Source organism: Mus caroli, unplaced genomic scaffold (genome assembly GCF_978045245.1).
Source record: "Mus caroli unplaced genomic scaffold, Mus_caroli_1 scaffold_13, whole genome shotgun sequence".
Taxonomy (NCBI): domain Eukaryota; kingdom Metazoa; phylum Chordata; class Mammalia; order Rodentia; family Muridae; genus Mus; species Mus caroli.
In genome coordinates, this window is record NW_028227268.1 from 1,314,848 (window position 1) to 1,331,471 (window position 16,624).

Genomic DNA, 16,624 nt, shown 5'->3' on the forward strand with positions numbered 1-16,624 from the left:
GGATACCTCCTCTGTGCTGGGGCCACCCCATGGAGCCAGGCCTGACCAAGGTGCCAGTTGGGCTGGCAGAACCCATGTTGGGTCCTGTCCTGCAGACAAAACAGCTGTAATACCACAAGCCAAGCCCTGCAATGCTGACAACTTGGGGACAGGTTGTCTGGCTCTAAGAACAAGCTTCCCCTTGCCCTCCAGCAGCCTTCCACAAGTCAGGGCCAAGCTGCAGTGCCATCATTCTGAAGACGTCTTCAGGCTCAGGGAGGCTGACCCTTGCCAGGACAAGGTACTCGCCCACGGTACTCCCACACTGGCTGTACTCTGATGCATACCTGTCCCAGATGTCTCCCTGGAAGTCCCCTCACTTGCCCCTGTCCATGGACACCATATCCCTACAACTACTAAGCTTCACTATATTGTTCTAACCATGGAGCCCATCTGACCTTGGGCTATATACCTAGGAAAGGCTGGCTCAGGCCTGGGCAGGGGCCATGGGTGGCTAACCATGGACCCAGGGGGCTGCCCCTTCAAAGCCACAGTCACAGAGCAGCCACCATAGGCAGTCTGCCCCAGAGCTAGGCTGCCCCCGTAGCCACAGTGCCTACATTCCAGCGGGGCCATGAGCCTGCCCAGGCTCTAGTGGGAGGGCAGAATGTAGCACATCCTGAACTCTAAGCAACAGTCTCCGTGGACAGCTGGGCCAGGCCAAGTGGTTGCAATCTGGGATCTGAAAGCGCATGTAGCCTCAGGTACTCAGGTTCAAAAACCAGAGGTACTCAGGCAGACTCTCTTGCTGCTAGTTCAGGGGGCATCAGGGAGGATGGTGGCTTGCTAGCTGCTTCCATGGGTACTTTTCATTATTTGGGACCCCTTCATGCTCTACTCAGGAAAACTGTCTACCACAAAGCCCCAGGAGCCCAGGGACCAGAAGGACAGGACACAGAGCCTACTCAGGACAGCTGTGCTACAAGAGAGACGCACTAAGGTAAAAGGGTCTACTAGAACCTCCTGGCAAAGATCAGGTCAAGTGGGCTGCTACAGAGGGTCCAAGGCTCCAGAATCTTCCATGACACCTTGCAAGGCCTGCAGCTAGCCGACAGGAAGCATCACGCTGCCACCAGAAGCAGCGGGGGAAGCCAGGGAACTCAGAGTGAAGAAGCTCCACCAGCCTCACAGTCTTCCCTCACAGCTTCCATCCAGGGCCACCGGACAGGGAGGGGCTGCAGCAGGGCAGTCAGCAGCACAGAGGCCAACAGCTGTCCCCCAGCCATGCCTGCCCCTGTTTACTCAGGATGCTCTCTCTGCCAGAGCCTGGCTCCCATCTGCCATCCCGACAGTCTTACACACGACTCCCACCCTAGGTACTTATGGAGATGTTTCTGGATATAGAGCTCATATCTGGAGATGAGACATGAGGACAAAGAGAAGGACACAGGAACAGCTGTGAGGAACAGTCAAGCCTGAGAAGCCAGAGAGACAGCCAGAGCACCACTGGTACCTGAAGGAGAGAAAAGCCTCTCCTGCCATTCCTCCAACAGAAAACGGTTGGAACCCAAGATAACGTCCTAGAACCCTCCTGTGCTGTGGGAGGACACAAAAGGCTCAGCCACTGGGCTGAGGCTGCAAAGCTCAAGGGCTCCTAGGAAGCACAATGAGAAGCCTGGGCAAGAGACTCCCAAGGACAAGCCAGTTCCTTCAGAACAGGGGCTCAGGGTGAAGGTCATCTTAAAGAGCCTTTCCCCAGGAGGCTCATGCATGTCGGGCCCAAATCCTCAAAATAAGCCTTCAGGGTCAGGGCATATGACAGTTGCTATGTGAATGCTGAGAGAGTGCCTTAGGAAGAGCTGGCATGAAGGTGTACAGGTAAAGGTAGGTGGCCTGCCTTCCCTACCTGTGGGGCTGTGATGGACTGACACTGGGGTGAAAGAGCCCTTACTAAAGCCTGCACAGGGCTCTGACTCTAGGGAACCTAGGAACACAACAGATTCTGAGTCCTGGCTAGCAGTGAGGATCTTGCACTCTGACCAGAAAAGAGGCAAGGGGAGCAGGAAACAGCCAGGAAGAGCTGACCGGGACAGAAAGCAGTAGTCTCCCATATCCCACGTCCATAAATTCCACCACATCTGACCCCAAGCAATTGAGAACTAGGGCACAGGAGGCACGTAGAACAGCGCCCCTGCGAGGCAGGTGGGCACTGCTGTAAGCAATCTCCAAGCTGGAGCCACCCCAGGGTCAGTGGGAAGTAGAGGTTAAAGGACCACTCCAAGCAGAGAAGGAAGAGAACTCCAAGAAGCCTGGCCTGGCCAGCCCCACAGGGCCTCGTGGCCGCAGGATGCCCTACTCATATCAGAAATGGGCCTGCTCGAGTTTCCTCTTTTGACAGTGATTTTCCAGGATGAGATGACAGATGAAGAAAACATGGGAACACTCTTCAGAGGTGACCTCAATCTCAGAGTTTCCAGTTTCCCCATCGACAGCCGCCTGCTCCCTTTGCTTGCAGTGCTGACAAGGGCTTTGGTGAGGGGAATGTGAAGCCTTTCCCCTGAGGCTTTGAGCTTACATGAATCACTACAAGAGGGATGCAGGCCAAACCTCCTGTTACTCACAGGGCTCAGCCACCCTTGGAAGGGAGGGCGGGAGGGTGGGAGGCGCCTGAGCACATGGACACCATCAAACGCCCTGGACAGCACAGCAGGACACAGTTGTGCCAGACTGACTCAGGCTTGGGGCAGCTCAGAGCAGCGCTGCTCCTCTCTAAGACACCTACCTCCAGGGAGCTCCACCCCAGCACACTAACACACCCACTCCTAGGCAGGTTCCCATTTTCATGTCTATTGTTCCTCACTGTTTGGCTTCTCTACTATGGATATAAATTACTTCCTTCTCAAAAAAGTGACCAAAGTCTTTTTTAAAAGAAGAGAGCACAGCCAGGCATGGTGCACATCTTTAATTCCAGCACTCTGGAGGCAGAGGCGGGTGAATATCTAAGTTTGAGGCCAGCCTGGTCTGCAAAGCAAGTTCCAGGACCTCCCTAAAGGTAACGGCTATACCAGGGACGGGATGGCAGGGCCTGGCCAGGCTGGCAGCTGCTCCTGGGGGCTCAGGAAAGATAAACCTCCACGTTGGGTCTAGTGGTACATGTCTATAATCCTAGCACTCAGGAAGCAAAGGCAAAAGGACCCCTCTGAGTCAAGGCGACCTGCTCTACATAGTAAGTTCCAGGCCAGCCAAGGCCACGTAAAAGTTTAAAAGTCAAAACAAACAATAAAGGATAAATATTCAAGACAGAACAGAACACTGGAACACTCTCACAGTACAAACTGGGAGCCCAGGTGAGGTGGAACAAGTGGGGGTCTTTGCACTACGACACCTGCCTAATGAGCAGGAGGCCCTGGAGTCTCTCAGTGAAGCCTCAGCACCTGTAAAACAACCAGAAAGGAACTCGGAGGGAGAGCGCAAGCACAGCACGCACTGCTCTTACAGAAAACTCAAGTTCAGTCTCCAGAACTCACAACCTCCTGGAACCCCAGCTCCACGGACCCAACGCCCTCTTCTGGCATGTGTGGGTACTGCACTGATGTACATATACCTACACACAGTTATACACATATACATATTATTGAAAATAGAGATAACATGGTAACACGTGCCTTTAATTCCAGCACTCAGGAGGTAGAGACAAGTAGATCTCTGTGAGTTTGATACTAGCTTGGTCTACATAGCAAGTTCCAGGCCAGCCAAGGCTACATAGTAAGACCCTAGTCCCAAAACAAACAAGCAAGCAAGCAAACAAATAAATACAAATAAAAAACTTTAAAACAAAACAAACAAAAGACCAGATACTCAGTTGGCCACTGCAAAGCCACAGTGGACTTTCCAATGAAGGAGTGGCCTGTAGCTCTCAAAAGAAGTGAGTTTGGTCCTCAGAGCCTGAGGCTATCCATAAAGACCCAAGCCCAGCAGGCCCACAGCCAGTCTCTGAAGAAAGATAACAGAAACAGAAACCCCTAGGGCAGAAAAGAGCAAACAGAATCACAGCGTCCAAGACTCCAGCCATCACAGACACCTGTCACTCTGCCCTGCCCTGCTCCACATTCAGTGGTCCAGGTGGGTATTCTCACTAAGTTTGGCACAACAACCTCATGCCACACCCAAGACAGGCCCCTTCCAGTCCCATTAGTCCTAACCAGTCACCAGCCCAGGGTGCAGAGGGTGAGGGCCAGTCTGTGTGAGCAGGTATGAGGGGCAGACAAGGAGGAAATCCCGAGGGGGAGGAACAAACTGGCCAGGGGCAGCCAGACCTGCCCAGGAGGACCAGGAGCTTTGATCAGGGCTGGCCCCTGTGCCAGCTGCTGGAGAGGCTACAGGCATGGTGTGTGTGTGTGCGCGCGCGCACACACTCACTATGTCAGCCTGCAAGTGAACTAGAGCTACAAGACGGCCTCCTGGGCTGTGGAGGGACTTCAAAGGACATGGCCAGGGGGCGCCGGGCAGCCCCAGCCTCTCCCAGAGCCCGGTTCTGATCGCCAGTAAAACTACCTTCTAATAATTAATGTCTGACATCAAAGGCAGGAACCGCCAGGCTCTGTGAACCATCCCGGGCCTCAGCGAGGACCTGCCTGTATTTTATCCTGTCTCTTTCTTCTGAGTCTTTATTTAAATCCAAAAACCACACACAGGCAAAACATTAATGGGAAACTTGGAAACTCTTTTTGATTACTAAAGTGTACCTTTGAAGTTCCCCAAAAAAGTTCTGTTTTGTTCCCGCCCCCCTCCCCCCAAGACTGAGTAGGGACACAAAGCAGATGCATGTGGCCAGCCAGCCCTCTGGGTGTGGGGCTGCTGGTGACAAGAAGCACAGGGGGGTGGGGGGGACACGACACACGCTCCACAATCAATCAGCTGCCCAGGCTCCCAGATCAAAGGCTGGAGGAGCATAACAGTGCATGCACACCCTCTATGGAACAAGCTGGCTGGCTAGGGGCCCTGCGTTCAGTGCTTAGGGCTATGTTGGGATCCCGACACTGGGACAGTGACTGCTTGCCTGGCAAGCTGACCAGACAGGCTGCTCTGACTGCTGCACCCCCATATACAGTCCAGGAAGTGGAAATGGAGGGAGCAAGAGGCTGAGAACTGGCACCTTCAACATAAGAGAAAGACACAGTTGCCCTGCCCCTTAAACAGACATGGCCAAGGCTCTGGAACCAGCTACCCCTAACCACATAGATCAGGAATCTGGGCAGGAATTAGGGCAGGAATCAGCGAGGATAAAGGAGACAGCAGGCACTTCTACCTTCTCTATCCCAGGATGCTCCACGAGGACAGTTCTGGGGTTCAGGGCCACGAGCAAATAATCAAGGCACTAAAGAGGTACACAAGAGCAACCACTCACCCGCCATGGACATAGGTAACCAGACTCCCCCTCAGGTGTGAAGACAGGGGCAGGAGTGAGAGCCCTAAGCAGAGGTGTCTAGATGACCAGCACTATGACCTGCCACTGGCTACCAACAGTGTCAGCCCCACAGTGGTGGGCTCAATGCACCTTGCCCTGTATTCTAACACACACTATCATACCCTCAGCCGCAGCCTTATGAACTGTCCAGAGTCGCTAGGTGAGGGTCCCAAGAAGTTCCTTGGGGTGGGTCCTCTGCATGATGGCGACCAGGACCAAAACATCATATCACAGCTCCCACAGTCATGGGCACAGGAGCTAAGCAGGTGAGATTTGGGCTACGCAGGATATACAGGGAGTCCTTGCCTCAATACACACCACCCACCTCAGCAGCACACATAGCAAAGGAGTGGGAAGCAAGTATTAGCCGTAAAGACTCTGAGAAAGGCACAGCATCAGACGAAGTGCTTTCTGAGAAGTGGGGAGGTTTGCTTTTTAAATAAAGCTTCATGAGGCCAGGAGTGGAGGTGCACCTGGGAAGCAGAGGCAGGAGGATCTCTGAGTTTGAGGCCAGCTGGGTCTACAGAAAGAGTCCAGGACAGCTGGGACTACAGAGAGAAACCCTGTCTCAAAAAACCCAAAAAGTCCAAATAAAAAACAAAGCTTCCTAGACAGGAAAATCACAAGTATGATAAAGTCACCCTTACCCAAATTACAGCGAGGACCCGTCAGTATCCTAACACCAGCAGGAGAGTCAGGAAAGGAAGGCAGGTACTACAGTTAGGCCTGCCTTACCTGGCACACTTGCTGGCCTGGCCCTAGGTCAACGGGGCCGTTATCACTTCCTCCCCATGTCCAATACTGGATTCCTTTGGTCTCCAGTCTGTACTAGGGCTGTCCATGGCCTCATCTACCTCCTCCAAAGTCTAAAGGTGCTGCGGACACTTCCATACAGGACATTGAGGCTTAACCAGCCTAGCTATGGGGCTCTACATATGGTGAGAAGATGCATGCAGGCAGAGTCCAGGGCAGGGACGGCCAAGACAAGTCAGCCAAAGGCTCAGAGAGCCCGCCAGAGGTAGGGCTTACAGAAGCCAAGACATGATGCCATAGAGTGAGTTCCAGGACAGCAGCTAGGGCTACACAGAGAAACCCTGTCTGCCCCTCCCCCCAATCAAATACTTTCTTGATCCCAGGCTTGTCCTAGGCTGGATAAAGAGTGAGGAAGGAAGGGAGGGAGGGAAAGTGAGCAAGGCTATCCACCTATCTCCCCTATGACTACAAAAGCAAAGGTCAGAAGTAAACTGTTAGTTAAGCATCACTGGCCCTGAAAGCAGGAATAGCCCCACCCACTCTCACCCAAAATCTCAACTACAAGGCTAAGAAGACAGCGCTCACTGGCCCATCACCAAGACAGAAAAGCACCTAGATCTGAAGATAAAAAATTTAGAAATCTCAGGAATAAAGGCCTTTGCCTAATAACGCTCTAGAGTATTTCCCTAAGGCCAAGGCAAGGCCTCCACTAGGAGTGCCATGACTCAAAGAACACTGGACACTCAGAGACAAGTAAGATCTGATACTGAAAACATCAAGCTTAGGTGACCCCAACAAAAATCAGACAAGACTTCCTGGAGCTAATACAGGTGCCACTGGTGACTGCGTAGCAGGAACCCTGATACTACTCCACATTTACAAAAGTAACCTCAAGTGTCCACACCCTACATTAAAGGACAGAAGACGACAAGTGCGTGGAAGAACATGTGAGGTCCACACGAGGGAACGCAGCACAACTGATTCTCCCGAAGCAAACAGAGACTCCAAAGAGCTTCACAAAGGTCCAACAGCCGTTTCTCAGGAACTTGGCTAACATCCTGAAAACGACTTGAAGGGATAAAGTCCCTGAAGAGACATGTCACTTTTGGCAAAGAGAGGTAAGGAGGAGACCCTGCTGGCAGCCATTCCAAGACAAGCCTCACCAGCAGGGAGCCACTGGAGGAAGACCAGCTCCACAGACTGGGACGCCACTGGGACAGAGCAAGTGGGAAGCTAAAGACAGCGCTGTAAAACTGGCTAGAACCAAGCACTGAGGGGAAACCCAGGAATATCTATCTCATATTCTATACATAGAACAAAAATTAACCCATCGAGTCAAAGGAACGCAAAAGTCAGAAGACATCACCTGATCACTCAGAAAGCACAAAATCAGGAACAGATTCCACAGGTCCACATGGCTTCCTGTGCAATAAGGGACTCATGCCAGCATCTCAGGCACAGTGACTCAACTGACACAACCCAACCCACCAGGAGCTCTACAGTGGCTGAAGGACATCCACAGGACAGCGGCAAAGCTCAGGTGCCAAGAACTCAGGAGGGTGCGTTCAGTCACAATAAGCAAAGACAAAGTGCTATAAAACACAACTCTGCGCTCTCGGCAGTCTACAATGCTCACTGCTCTTGGACGGTACCCAAGTCTGATTACCAGCACCCAGATCAAATGGCTTACAACCATCTACACCACCAGCTCCAGAGAATCCAATGCTCTCTTCTAGCCTCCATGGGTACTTACACTCAAGCACACATACACGTACACACACACAATAAATAAAATACAGTTTTAACGCATTCTCAGTCCCTCTCCCTCTCTCTCCACCCACCTCACTGGCGATTGTTAGAGGCAGCAACAGCACAAGGCACCGAGGAGCCATGAGGCTGCAGGCTGCTGTGAAACATGTCAGCCTGCACAGCAGTACTGGGATCTAAATGTATGCTGGGTGGGACGGAGATAAGCAATGGGGAGGGTCAAACTTCAGACAGTATATCAGTAAACCATGAGATGGAGAGACCCTGCCCTAAAAACACAGAAAATGCTGGAGGAGGCCTGGCCTGGTGGCACTGGATGGATGAGAGAGAAGGGTTACAAGTTCAAGGTCGTCTGGCTACATTCTAAAGACGCATATCTCAAACAAGGAGGCTAAGGAGATGCCTCAGTGGTTACAGCAAGCATAAGGATGGGCTCTCAGGTTCCCCAAGCCCACTTAAGTGCCAGATGTGAGCCAGGCAGTGGTGGCCATGCCTTTAATCCCAGAACTTGGAAGGCAGAGGCAGGTGGATTTCTATGAATTCAAGGCCAACCTGGTCTACAAAGTAAGTTCCAGGGCTACACAGAGATACCCTGTCTTGGGGAGCAGGAGGAGAAAGGTGTGTGCCTGACAGCCCACCTATGATTCTAGCATCCAAAAGCAGAGACAAGGAATCCCCAGAGCAAGCTAATTAACAAGATCAGCCACATGGGTCAACTCTGATTTGACTGAGAGGCTGCCTCAATGAATATGGTGAAAAGTTGACCAAGGATGACTGACATCAGCCTCAGGCTTCCATATACCTGTGTTCACATGTTCACTACATTCCCATACCCACACCATGCACACAGGAGCCTACACACTTGTAAAACATGCATAAATACATGCACACTCATGAAAATGTTAAAACAGCTGGGTGTGGTGGCAATGCCATTAATCCCAGTTCTCAGGAGGCAGAGACTGGGAGATAGTTCTCTGTGAGTGAAGTGGCCAGATGGATCTCCAGAGCCAATTGCATATTAGCCAAGGCTGCAGGGTGATACCTTGTCTTTAAAACAAAAATAATAATTTTTAACATTTTAAGGAAAATAAAGAAATCATCCTCCTTCTGGAACAGCTGCCTTCCTTTAAGACACCGGACCAGCCTCAGAGCTCCAGGCCATGGTCAACTTACAACCTGCTCTAGACTTCAGGCAATGTGCTGGCCAGAGAAAGACCCTCTCCAGCCCTAGGCCAGAAACCACAGGTCCTGCTGAACCAAGTCCTGCTTGGCTGGACTCTGGAAGACTGGGCTCTTCCCAGGAACACACTCATATAGGAGCAGAGCTGACAGTCCAGGAACTTCCCATGTTTCCTGAGGAAACCCTCAGTGAGGTTATTCATACAGGGTACTTGGGTTGCTCAAAGGCCCTGGGGGGCAAGCAAACGCCTCACCTGGAACCCAGAAATGGGTGCATGGGGAACACCCATGGCACCCAACAATGGCCACACCACGTCCTCCTGAGTCTCCTGCTGGAGTGCCACCTAGGGTTGGAAAAGGTGCTCACGAGGCCATGCCCTGGCCTATCAACTGACCATAAAGAGTGATCCAAAATAAAAGTACCTTTCTATTCCTTGAGTGGTGGCAGGAATAAGTCATTACCAGGATGGTAGGATGAGAATCAGAGACAAATGGGGTCAGGGTGACAATAACTGAAGCTCAAAAACAGATCCAGAATTAAGACAAAGCTATGCCAAGCATGGTGGTGTACACCTTTAATTCTAGCACTCGGAAGAATCAGACAGATCACTGTGTGTTCAAGGCCAGCCTGAACTACAAAATAAGACCCTGTCTCAAACAAACAAACAAAACCAAAAATAACACAACAACAACAACCAAAAAAAAAAAAAAAAACAGGAAAAAAATGAAGAGCTATTTTGCAAACTGTTTAAATGGGTGTGCACTGCAATGGGAACACACAGTGCATAGTGATTAGCTCCACGTCAAGAAAGCCAGCCAGTAACACAGTAACACAGCACAGGTCACGCTGGACCAGGGACCACTGGGTAGGCCATTTTCTAAGGGCTCAAGAATACCCGTTGCTCCATCTCAAGCTAAGATGAGTCGCAGCACTTCGCACAGCAAAGCCATCCCTACAGCTCAAGTCCCCCACTTAAACTTCCAATAAAGTCAGGGAGATCCTGACCCACAGACAAATTCACTGTCATTCTTACACAATCTCCATCTAGGCCTCAAACCCACTGCCCAGTGACAAGAAGATGACAGGAAGGCTGCCTGGCATGGGACTTCCATACTATCAAAACCTCCCAACCAGGCACAAGGTAGACAGCTGCTATCTTGTGTCCTCAGTCTCCCTGTGGCAGTAGGCCAGGCTGAAAGCCCCATGAGGACTACTCTAGGTAGCACAGACACACTGCTGCTGGTGGTCTGGGCAGTTCCTACTTCCACATGCTGAAATGGGAAGTTCAGACAGAACAAGTCTTTCCCAGGAGGCGCCCACCACCCGTGGACATCAGGGTCAGCACAGCCATAGCTCAGCCCTGGTCCCTGGGGCCCAGTATATGCCTTACCGGTTCAGGCTCCTGCTGGGGCTCCTCACCAGGCTTTGGCTTCTTGGGCTTAGAAGGGCCCCCAGGGCCAGAGAAAGACTTGGATGAATTGGCCGAAGGTGATGTTAGAGGTCTCAAGGACGCAGACGGGCCCCCCAGCCGCTGGCCCCCCCCAGAGAAGGGAACAAAGGGGGCCGATGCAGGCTCACTGGTGCTTTGCTTTGTTTGAGCATCCGCTGGTTTGGGGCCACCCTCAAGGCCGGTCCCTGAGGTGCTTGCATCACCCTGATGGTTTAGGTCTCCCCTGCTGAACTCCCCAGAGTTCAGAGGAAGCAATGGGCTACTGGATGCCTGGTCGGCTGACAAGGAGGAGACCGGACTTCCCGGGGCCTTGCTCTTGACGGCTATGGACTCCTGTTTGCCAGCGGTGTCACACTGCTTTATGACAAACCTGGGGAGAGCACAAAAGTGAGTCTAACACCACAGACTGGTCCTTCACTCCTTCAGGGTCCCTTCTTAGATCCATGTCTTCTCTCTACAGAGAAGACATGAGAAAACGGCTGGAAGGAGTAGTCCTTGAAGGCACAGTAGGGACTGTACTACCTACATTCCCACTTCCAGGAACCTTTTCCACACCCCTGCCCAGGCCCCCAACTCCAGGCTCTCCCACCTCAGTCTCTGAAGTTCTAGGGTTACAGACATGTGCCATACCAACCCCCAGCCCGCCTTTTTTAAAATTAAACTGATCCGAAAGCCTATAGACTCTGACATCCCTACCTGATGGTGGCACTACCACCTGTCAGGCCCAGTGACTGAAGTGTTGTGTTCTGTAAGGCAGCTCTACCAGTCACCTGCAGAAAAACAAAGGACATGTAGGCCCTGCCTAGATCTTCAAGCCTGGAACAACTCCCTCTACCTACTGAGCCCTGGTTGGTAAAAATCTCCCAAGCCAAGGCCCACGAGGGATTCTCTTTCCACACACCTCAGCTATCCCTAAAAGTCCCATATTCTGTGAGGACAAGTATGCAACTGGTCTGCAGCGGCTGAGAACCCGCAAACCATCCGTCTCCTGACCTGGTCTGGTCTCCTCAGTGGTGCACTCAGCCCACTACCTCTGGAGAGGGCAGACTAAGGATGCCCAGAAACCAAGACTCTTGTGCTCAGCCTCTAGCTATGCTCAGGGTCAGGAGACTGAGGATCTCTTGGCCAGCATCTTGGAAACAGGCTTGCAGACTGCAAGCCCCATCCATACTCCAGACTGCAAGCCCCATACTCCATAGCTCCCTGAGAGTGCAGACTGCAAGCCCCTTACTCCATAGCTCCCTGAGAGTGCAGACTGCAAGCCCCATACTCCATAGCTCCCTGAGAGTGCAGACTGCAAGCCCCATACTCCATAGCTTCCTGAGCACCGGCTCCAGAGCCCCTGCTGGCCAGCTATCCACTGTGCCTCCCCAGTGCCTACATGTCTTTCTACATTCTCACGGCTGCCATAGCTCCAGGCCACCACATCCCAGTCATCCCAGTGGCCCTCTAGAACAATGGGCAAGAGACAGCAGGCAACCTGAGCTCAGGGGCTCCAGATGCCAGAGTCCAGACAGATAGGTCCCTACATCAGGTTCTTCTCAGTACCACACAGATGTCTGCCAGGCCACAGAGAGAGTCCACCCTGTCAGGTGGACAGAAAGTGAGACGGTGGCACCCACTCTTCTGTAAGAGTCCCCAGATCAGAATGCACTGTCTCATGGGTTCTTCTGTCCTGTCCTGCCCTGTCCTGTCGTGTGCAGGGTGACAAAACCTTCTCAGTGTACTATCTGCGGCCACACACCAGCCTCAGCTACTTCCCAGCCGTGCCCACTGGACCAAAGGTAGGCCTCTGAGGAGCTGCCCTCAAGGGCAGACAGTCAGATACAGCACGAGACCTAGAGTGTGCAGCCAAACAGGATGATCAGGCTGGGTCTCTGTGGTCCTGTGGTCCATCTCTTCATTGCAGGAAGAATGTGATCAGAGCAGCTTCCTACACCCCTCGTAGACCCTCATAGCCCCTCACAGCCCCTCACAGCCTTGGGTTGAAGAGTCTCAAATGGGGATCACAGAGAAAGTCCTATCCCACCCCAGGACCTTCCTGCGGACCTGCAGAAACAGCATGCCTCCACCTAAACCAGGACAAGGCACTGGGCCAGGGAAGAAACAAAAAGCCCCTGTGAGGTCAGGGGACCCAGGGCTAGGAGGGTCCTCGAGGTAGCAGGCGGGGCTGGCGGGCCAGCACGGCCTCACTGCCAGCTTTGCCTGAGACACGCTGCACTCAGTTTTGAAAAAGATCAAAACACAGAGCAAAGCAAATATTTACTAAAATGAAACCACTTTTGTGACTCTCCAGCTTTGAGAGAAGCTGAAAAAACAAACAGGGCACTGAGGGAGGTTTCAGGAGCAGCCCGGGCGGCCGTGGTCGGCTTCCAGTGGAGCCGGCTGTTCCGCTTTTTTCCACAGAACACATAATGCTTTCAGGGGCTGGGGCTCCCGCCACTGCTTTGAAGACTCAAGGCAGTGAAGTTTCCAGGCTGGAAAGTGGGCTGGGCCACTCAAGTGTAGGAAGGAGTCTGGCGGCCAACACCTACCTCGTTCCTCATGTACACGCAGACAGGGGTCTTCTCACCCAGCTGCTGCAGACGCTCCCTAGAAAGAAAAGAAGGAAAACATCAGGAGCCACCACAGGAGACAGCAGAGACCCCAGGCTTCCTGATTCCCTCCTGGACTCCATAGCCATCAACAGGAGGCAATCAAGGGCTGCATGGAGCCCCAAGAAGGGCCTCAGCCATCAGACACAGCCAGGGATTAACTCCTCCTACCCGCTTCAGCCAGAAGGCCACCACAAGGCACAAGACCCAAAGGGGATCAGCAGCCCTATCCCCATGCTGAACATTGCCGACATCAGCACAAGCCATCGAGGACCCTGGGTCCAGCCCTGACACCCAAGCCCGCCCAGCTCAGGACACAACCCCATTCAGCAGACTCTTAAGCAGCCGGGGCTCTCGAGGCCATAAGCACCACCGTGAGCTGTTCTCTTACCCAGACCCACTGAGGGAGGGTAGCAGACCCCTGGAAGGGTGAAAGACACCAGTTCTTAACCCATAGGCAGCTTGAAGTAATGGCCTACAACTGTCCTTGACCCAGGACCCCAAAGGACAAGTGTCCCTTTTGTGCTTGGACACAAAGAATGAGAGCAGTGCCCTCTTGGGAAGCATACCCAGATGTCTACAGAGGTAGCTTTCTGAGGTGATGGTCACCCAAAACAGAATGAGAGAGAGACCTGTCTCCCCATCATAGATGGCAGTCCCAGGCAGTACTCAGATCCACTGAGGCAGAGAGCAAGAAAGCGACGAGAAATCCCACAGACAGATGCCATTCTCCGCCCTCCATCATTCTTACCCACCTTTCAAATAATGTCCCTAGGGGCTAAGCATCTGTCCCTCTCCACACAGAAGCCCTAAGGAGCATTCAGCGGGCACTGGTAGACCTAAGCATAAGTCACACAGCGACACCTCCCCCCACCTCCAACACACAAATAGCCTACCTTTTGCTGACATATGAGGTGACTAATGGGGGCCAGATGACTGGCTGGCCCTGAAACATTTCCTCTGCTGATGGACTGACTGGAAGTTTAGTGCCTACATTTCCTAACACTGAGACCCCCATCTCAGACCTTAGTGCAACCATGCTAAGGTCAGCTCTTCTCCAAAGGAAAAAAAACAGTTGAGCCCATGGGCAAAGGAGAAGACCCAGCTAGGCCTCGTGATCATTATGGCCCAGATAGAAAGGCAGAGTCAGAGCAGGAATTGAGCTGGTGGCCAAAGTGAGGATACAAGGAATAGGTAAGTGTTGAACTTGGACAGGGCAGGACAGGGAGAGCTAGAAGCCAGTATCCAAGGATCATCTAGATATGAGACATGCACCATGATCAACCCCACGTGCTCAAAGGACCTGTGGGACACACATGTGGCAAACACAGCTCCAATGAGTAGGGGTCCACAGGAGTGAGCCTGGCACTGGTAGCATGGAGTAAGTCTATTAGAGAAGGGCTGAGCGTCAGCCCACAGGCCCATGGTCCAGCTCAGGAACACTGAGCACTTATGTCTGAAGCCACCATCAGACCTCTGTGGCCTGTGCGCAGAGCACACTTGCCTTTGGTATTCTGCACTTCTGCCCTTGAATGTTCCCTACTCTAGAACACAGTCCTGAGGGCCCAGCACTCCAGCTTCACCTACTCCCAGAGGGCCTTGTCAGGACAGCAAAACATAGCTTAAGGAGACCACAAAGCCCAACCTGCAAGACAGGCTTCTGGCCCCATGGGATCTATGAGGTTCTCAGCTGGTTTACTCTCCATGAAAGGCCAGCACCATCCACACAGGTCATTGTGCAACTGTGTATTGGAACTGCCCTTACTGCCCAAGAAGATAGGCCAGGGGACAAGGGGACAGTCAGGGAAGGAAGACGAGAACACAAGAGACTTTGCCTCCCAGATAGCAGACATGGAACACACTTCTACAAGAAGGCTACCTGACCCAGCACAAGGGAAAGGCCAATGCAGTGCCCTGACTACAAGCCCTTGCTTGGGACATTATAGGATAACAAATTACAAAAGGAACAGAGCCCACCCGACATCAAATTATTAGACAGTGGCCAGCTTTGATGTGTGGCTTCTTCAGAGCAAGCAGGCAGATCACATTCCCCCATGCAGCATCTGAGAACAGTGTATAAACACGCCGTGTGGCCACAGGCCCAGGAAGGGGCAAGCCAAAATATCTTCCAGATCTGCCACCCCTGCCTAGCAAGCAGAACTGCCAGTCCTAGCAATGGGACTCAAGACCTCATGTACCCGTGGGTCACCATCACACCCACACAGACCTCTCAGAGCCTACTCCTTTCCCCCAGGCAAGCCTGAGCCACAGGACCTCAAGCTCCAGACGGAGAAATGCACCACCAGGTGGTGGTTAATGGCTTCTATGGAGTCTGCTCACCCACAGGAGGGATGCCCCCAGGAACAAGAGAAGGTGTATGAGTGGTATCCAAGACCAGCAAGCCTTCCCTGGTGGGAGTCAGTGTGGCTGAGCAGGACACAGATGCATGCCTCAATCACCACCAAGCTCACCATTCCCTTAGGGGTGGATAGTCTGGACATTTGGGGCTTAAATCCTTGTGAGGACAGGGGCACTGTACACTGAGGACAAGCACTGTCTACAGCCTCTATACATGTCACCTGTTCAAACTTGACACACAGGACTAGGACTAACACAAGTGCTGCCAAGAAAAGCCTGGCACCACCATGTTTCCAAACAGACAATGACCCACACAGGCAAGACCAGCAAAAACACCAGATCTGTGACTAGAGGTAGTCAGGCTTTTCGTGGTTTAGGTGCCCTCTGAGGATAAGCCCATGTGCTGAGAGGACTAGGAGCCAGTGCCCACTGCTTGGTAACAATGGCGTTCCATGTGTCCAGGTTCCATCTAGAGGGAACAAAGAAGCCCAGACAACTGAGCCTACACAAGTCCAAGGAAGGAAGCCTCTGGACTTCCACAGATAGCTACAGCCAGGAACTGAGCTGGAGCCACTGAGTACACAGACCTACTCTGAATATGGCCATAGGTTTGATCTCAGCCCCAGAGGAGTGCTATCCTCACCCACAGTCTTCTCTATGACCTGTAATACCCTGAGAATCACCTAGCTCTCCTGAGGGTTGCAGCTAGCCACTCAGAGTTAGGAATGGCAGAGAAAGGGCTCGGTGCATACAGCAGCCAGGTGGAACACAGGGGCAGGGGCAGGGGCAGGGGCAGGGGCAGGGGCAGGGGCAGGGGCAGAGGAAGAGGACCCAGTGAAGAAAGAGGCACATCTTAGGACAGGCCAGATGGAGCCAGTAGGGTCCTCGGAGTGTCCAGTGTGCACAGTTGGCACCTCTGAGGGCAAGTCCCCTTTGCAATGAGTTCATGAACTTGACATTTTACAAAAGAAAAAAAGAAAAAGAAAGAACCCACACTGTTCCCAAACAGGCTTCAGAGAACAGCCTGGGGGGTGAGCCCTGAATCCTGGGGTGTCCCAAAGTACACCCTTCAGTTC

The 16,624-nt window shown here is 52.6% G+C and overlaps 1 protein-coding gene across 4 annotated transcripts in view; it reads right to left on the reverse strand.

Moving 5' to 3' along the window:
* The window catches only part of Aspscr1 (ASPSCR1 tether for SLC2A4, UBX domain containing), a 36,433-nt gene that overhangs the window by 8,595 nt on the left and 11,214 nt on the right, over window positions 1-16,624 (reverse strand). For all 4 annotated transcript variants that reach the window (XM_021176863.2, XM_021176867.3, XM_021176865.3 and 1 more), the window contains 3 exons: window positions 13,131-13,188; window positions 11,293-11,366; window positions 10,537-10,966 (listed from right to left, as the gene is read on the reverse strand). In XM_021176863.2, the coding sequence (XP_021032522.1) occupies window positions 10,537-10,966; window positions 11,293-11,366; window positions 13,131-13,188 (562 nt within the window). The remainder of the gene's footprint in view (window positions 1-10,536; window positions 10,967-11,292; window positions 11,367-13,130; window positions 13,189-16,624) is intronic.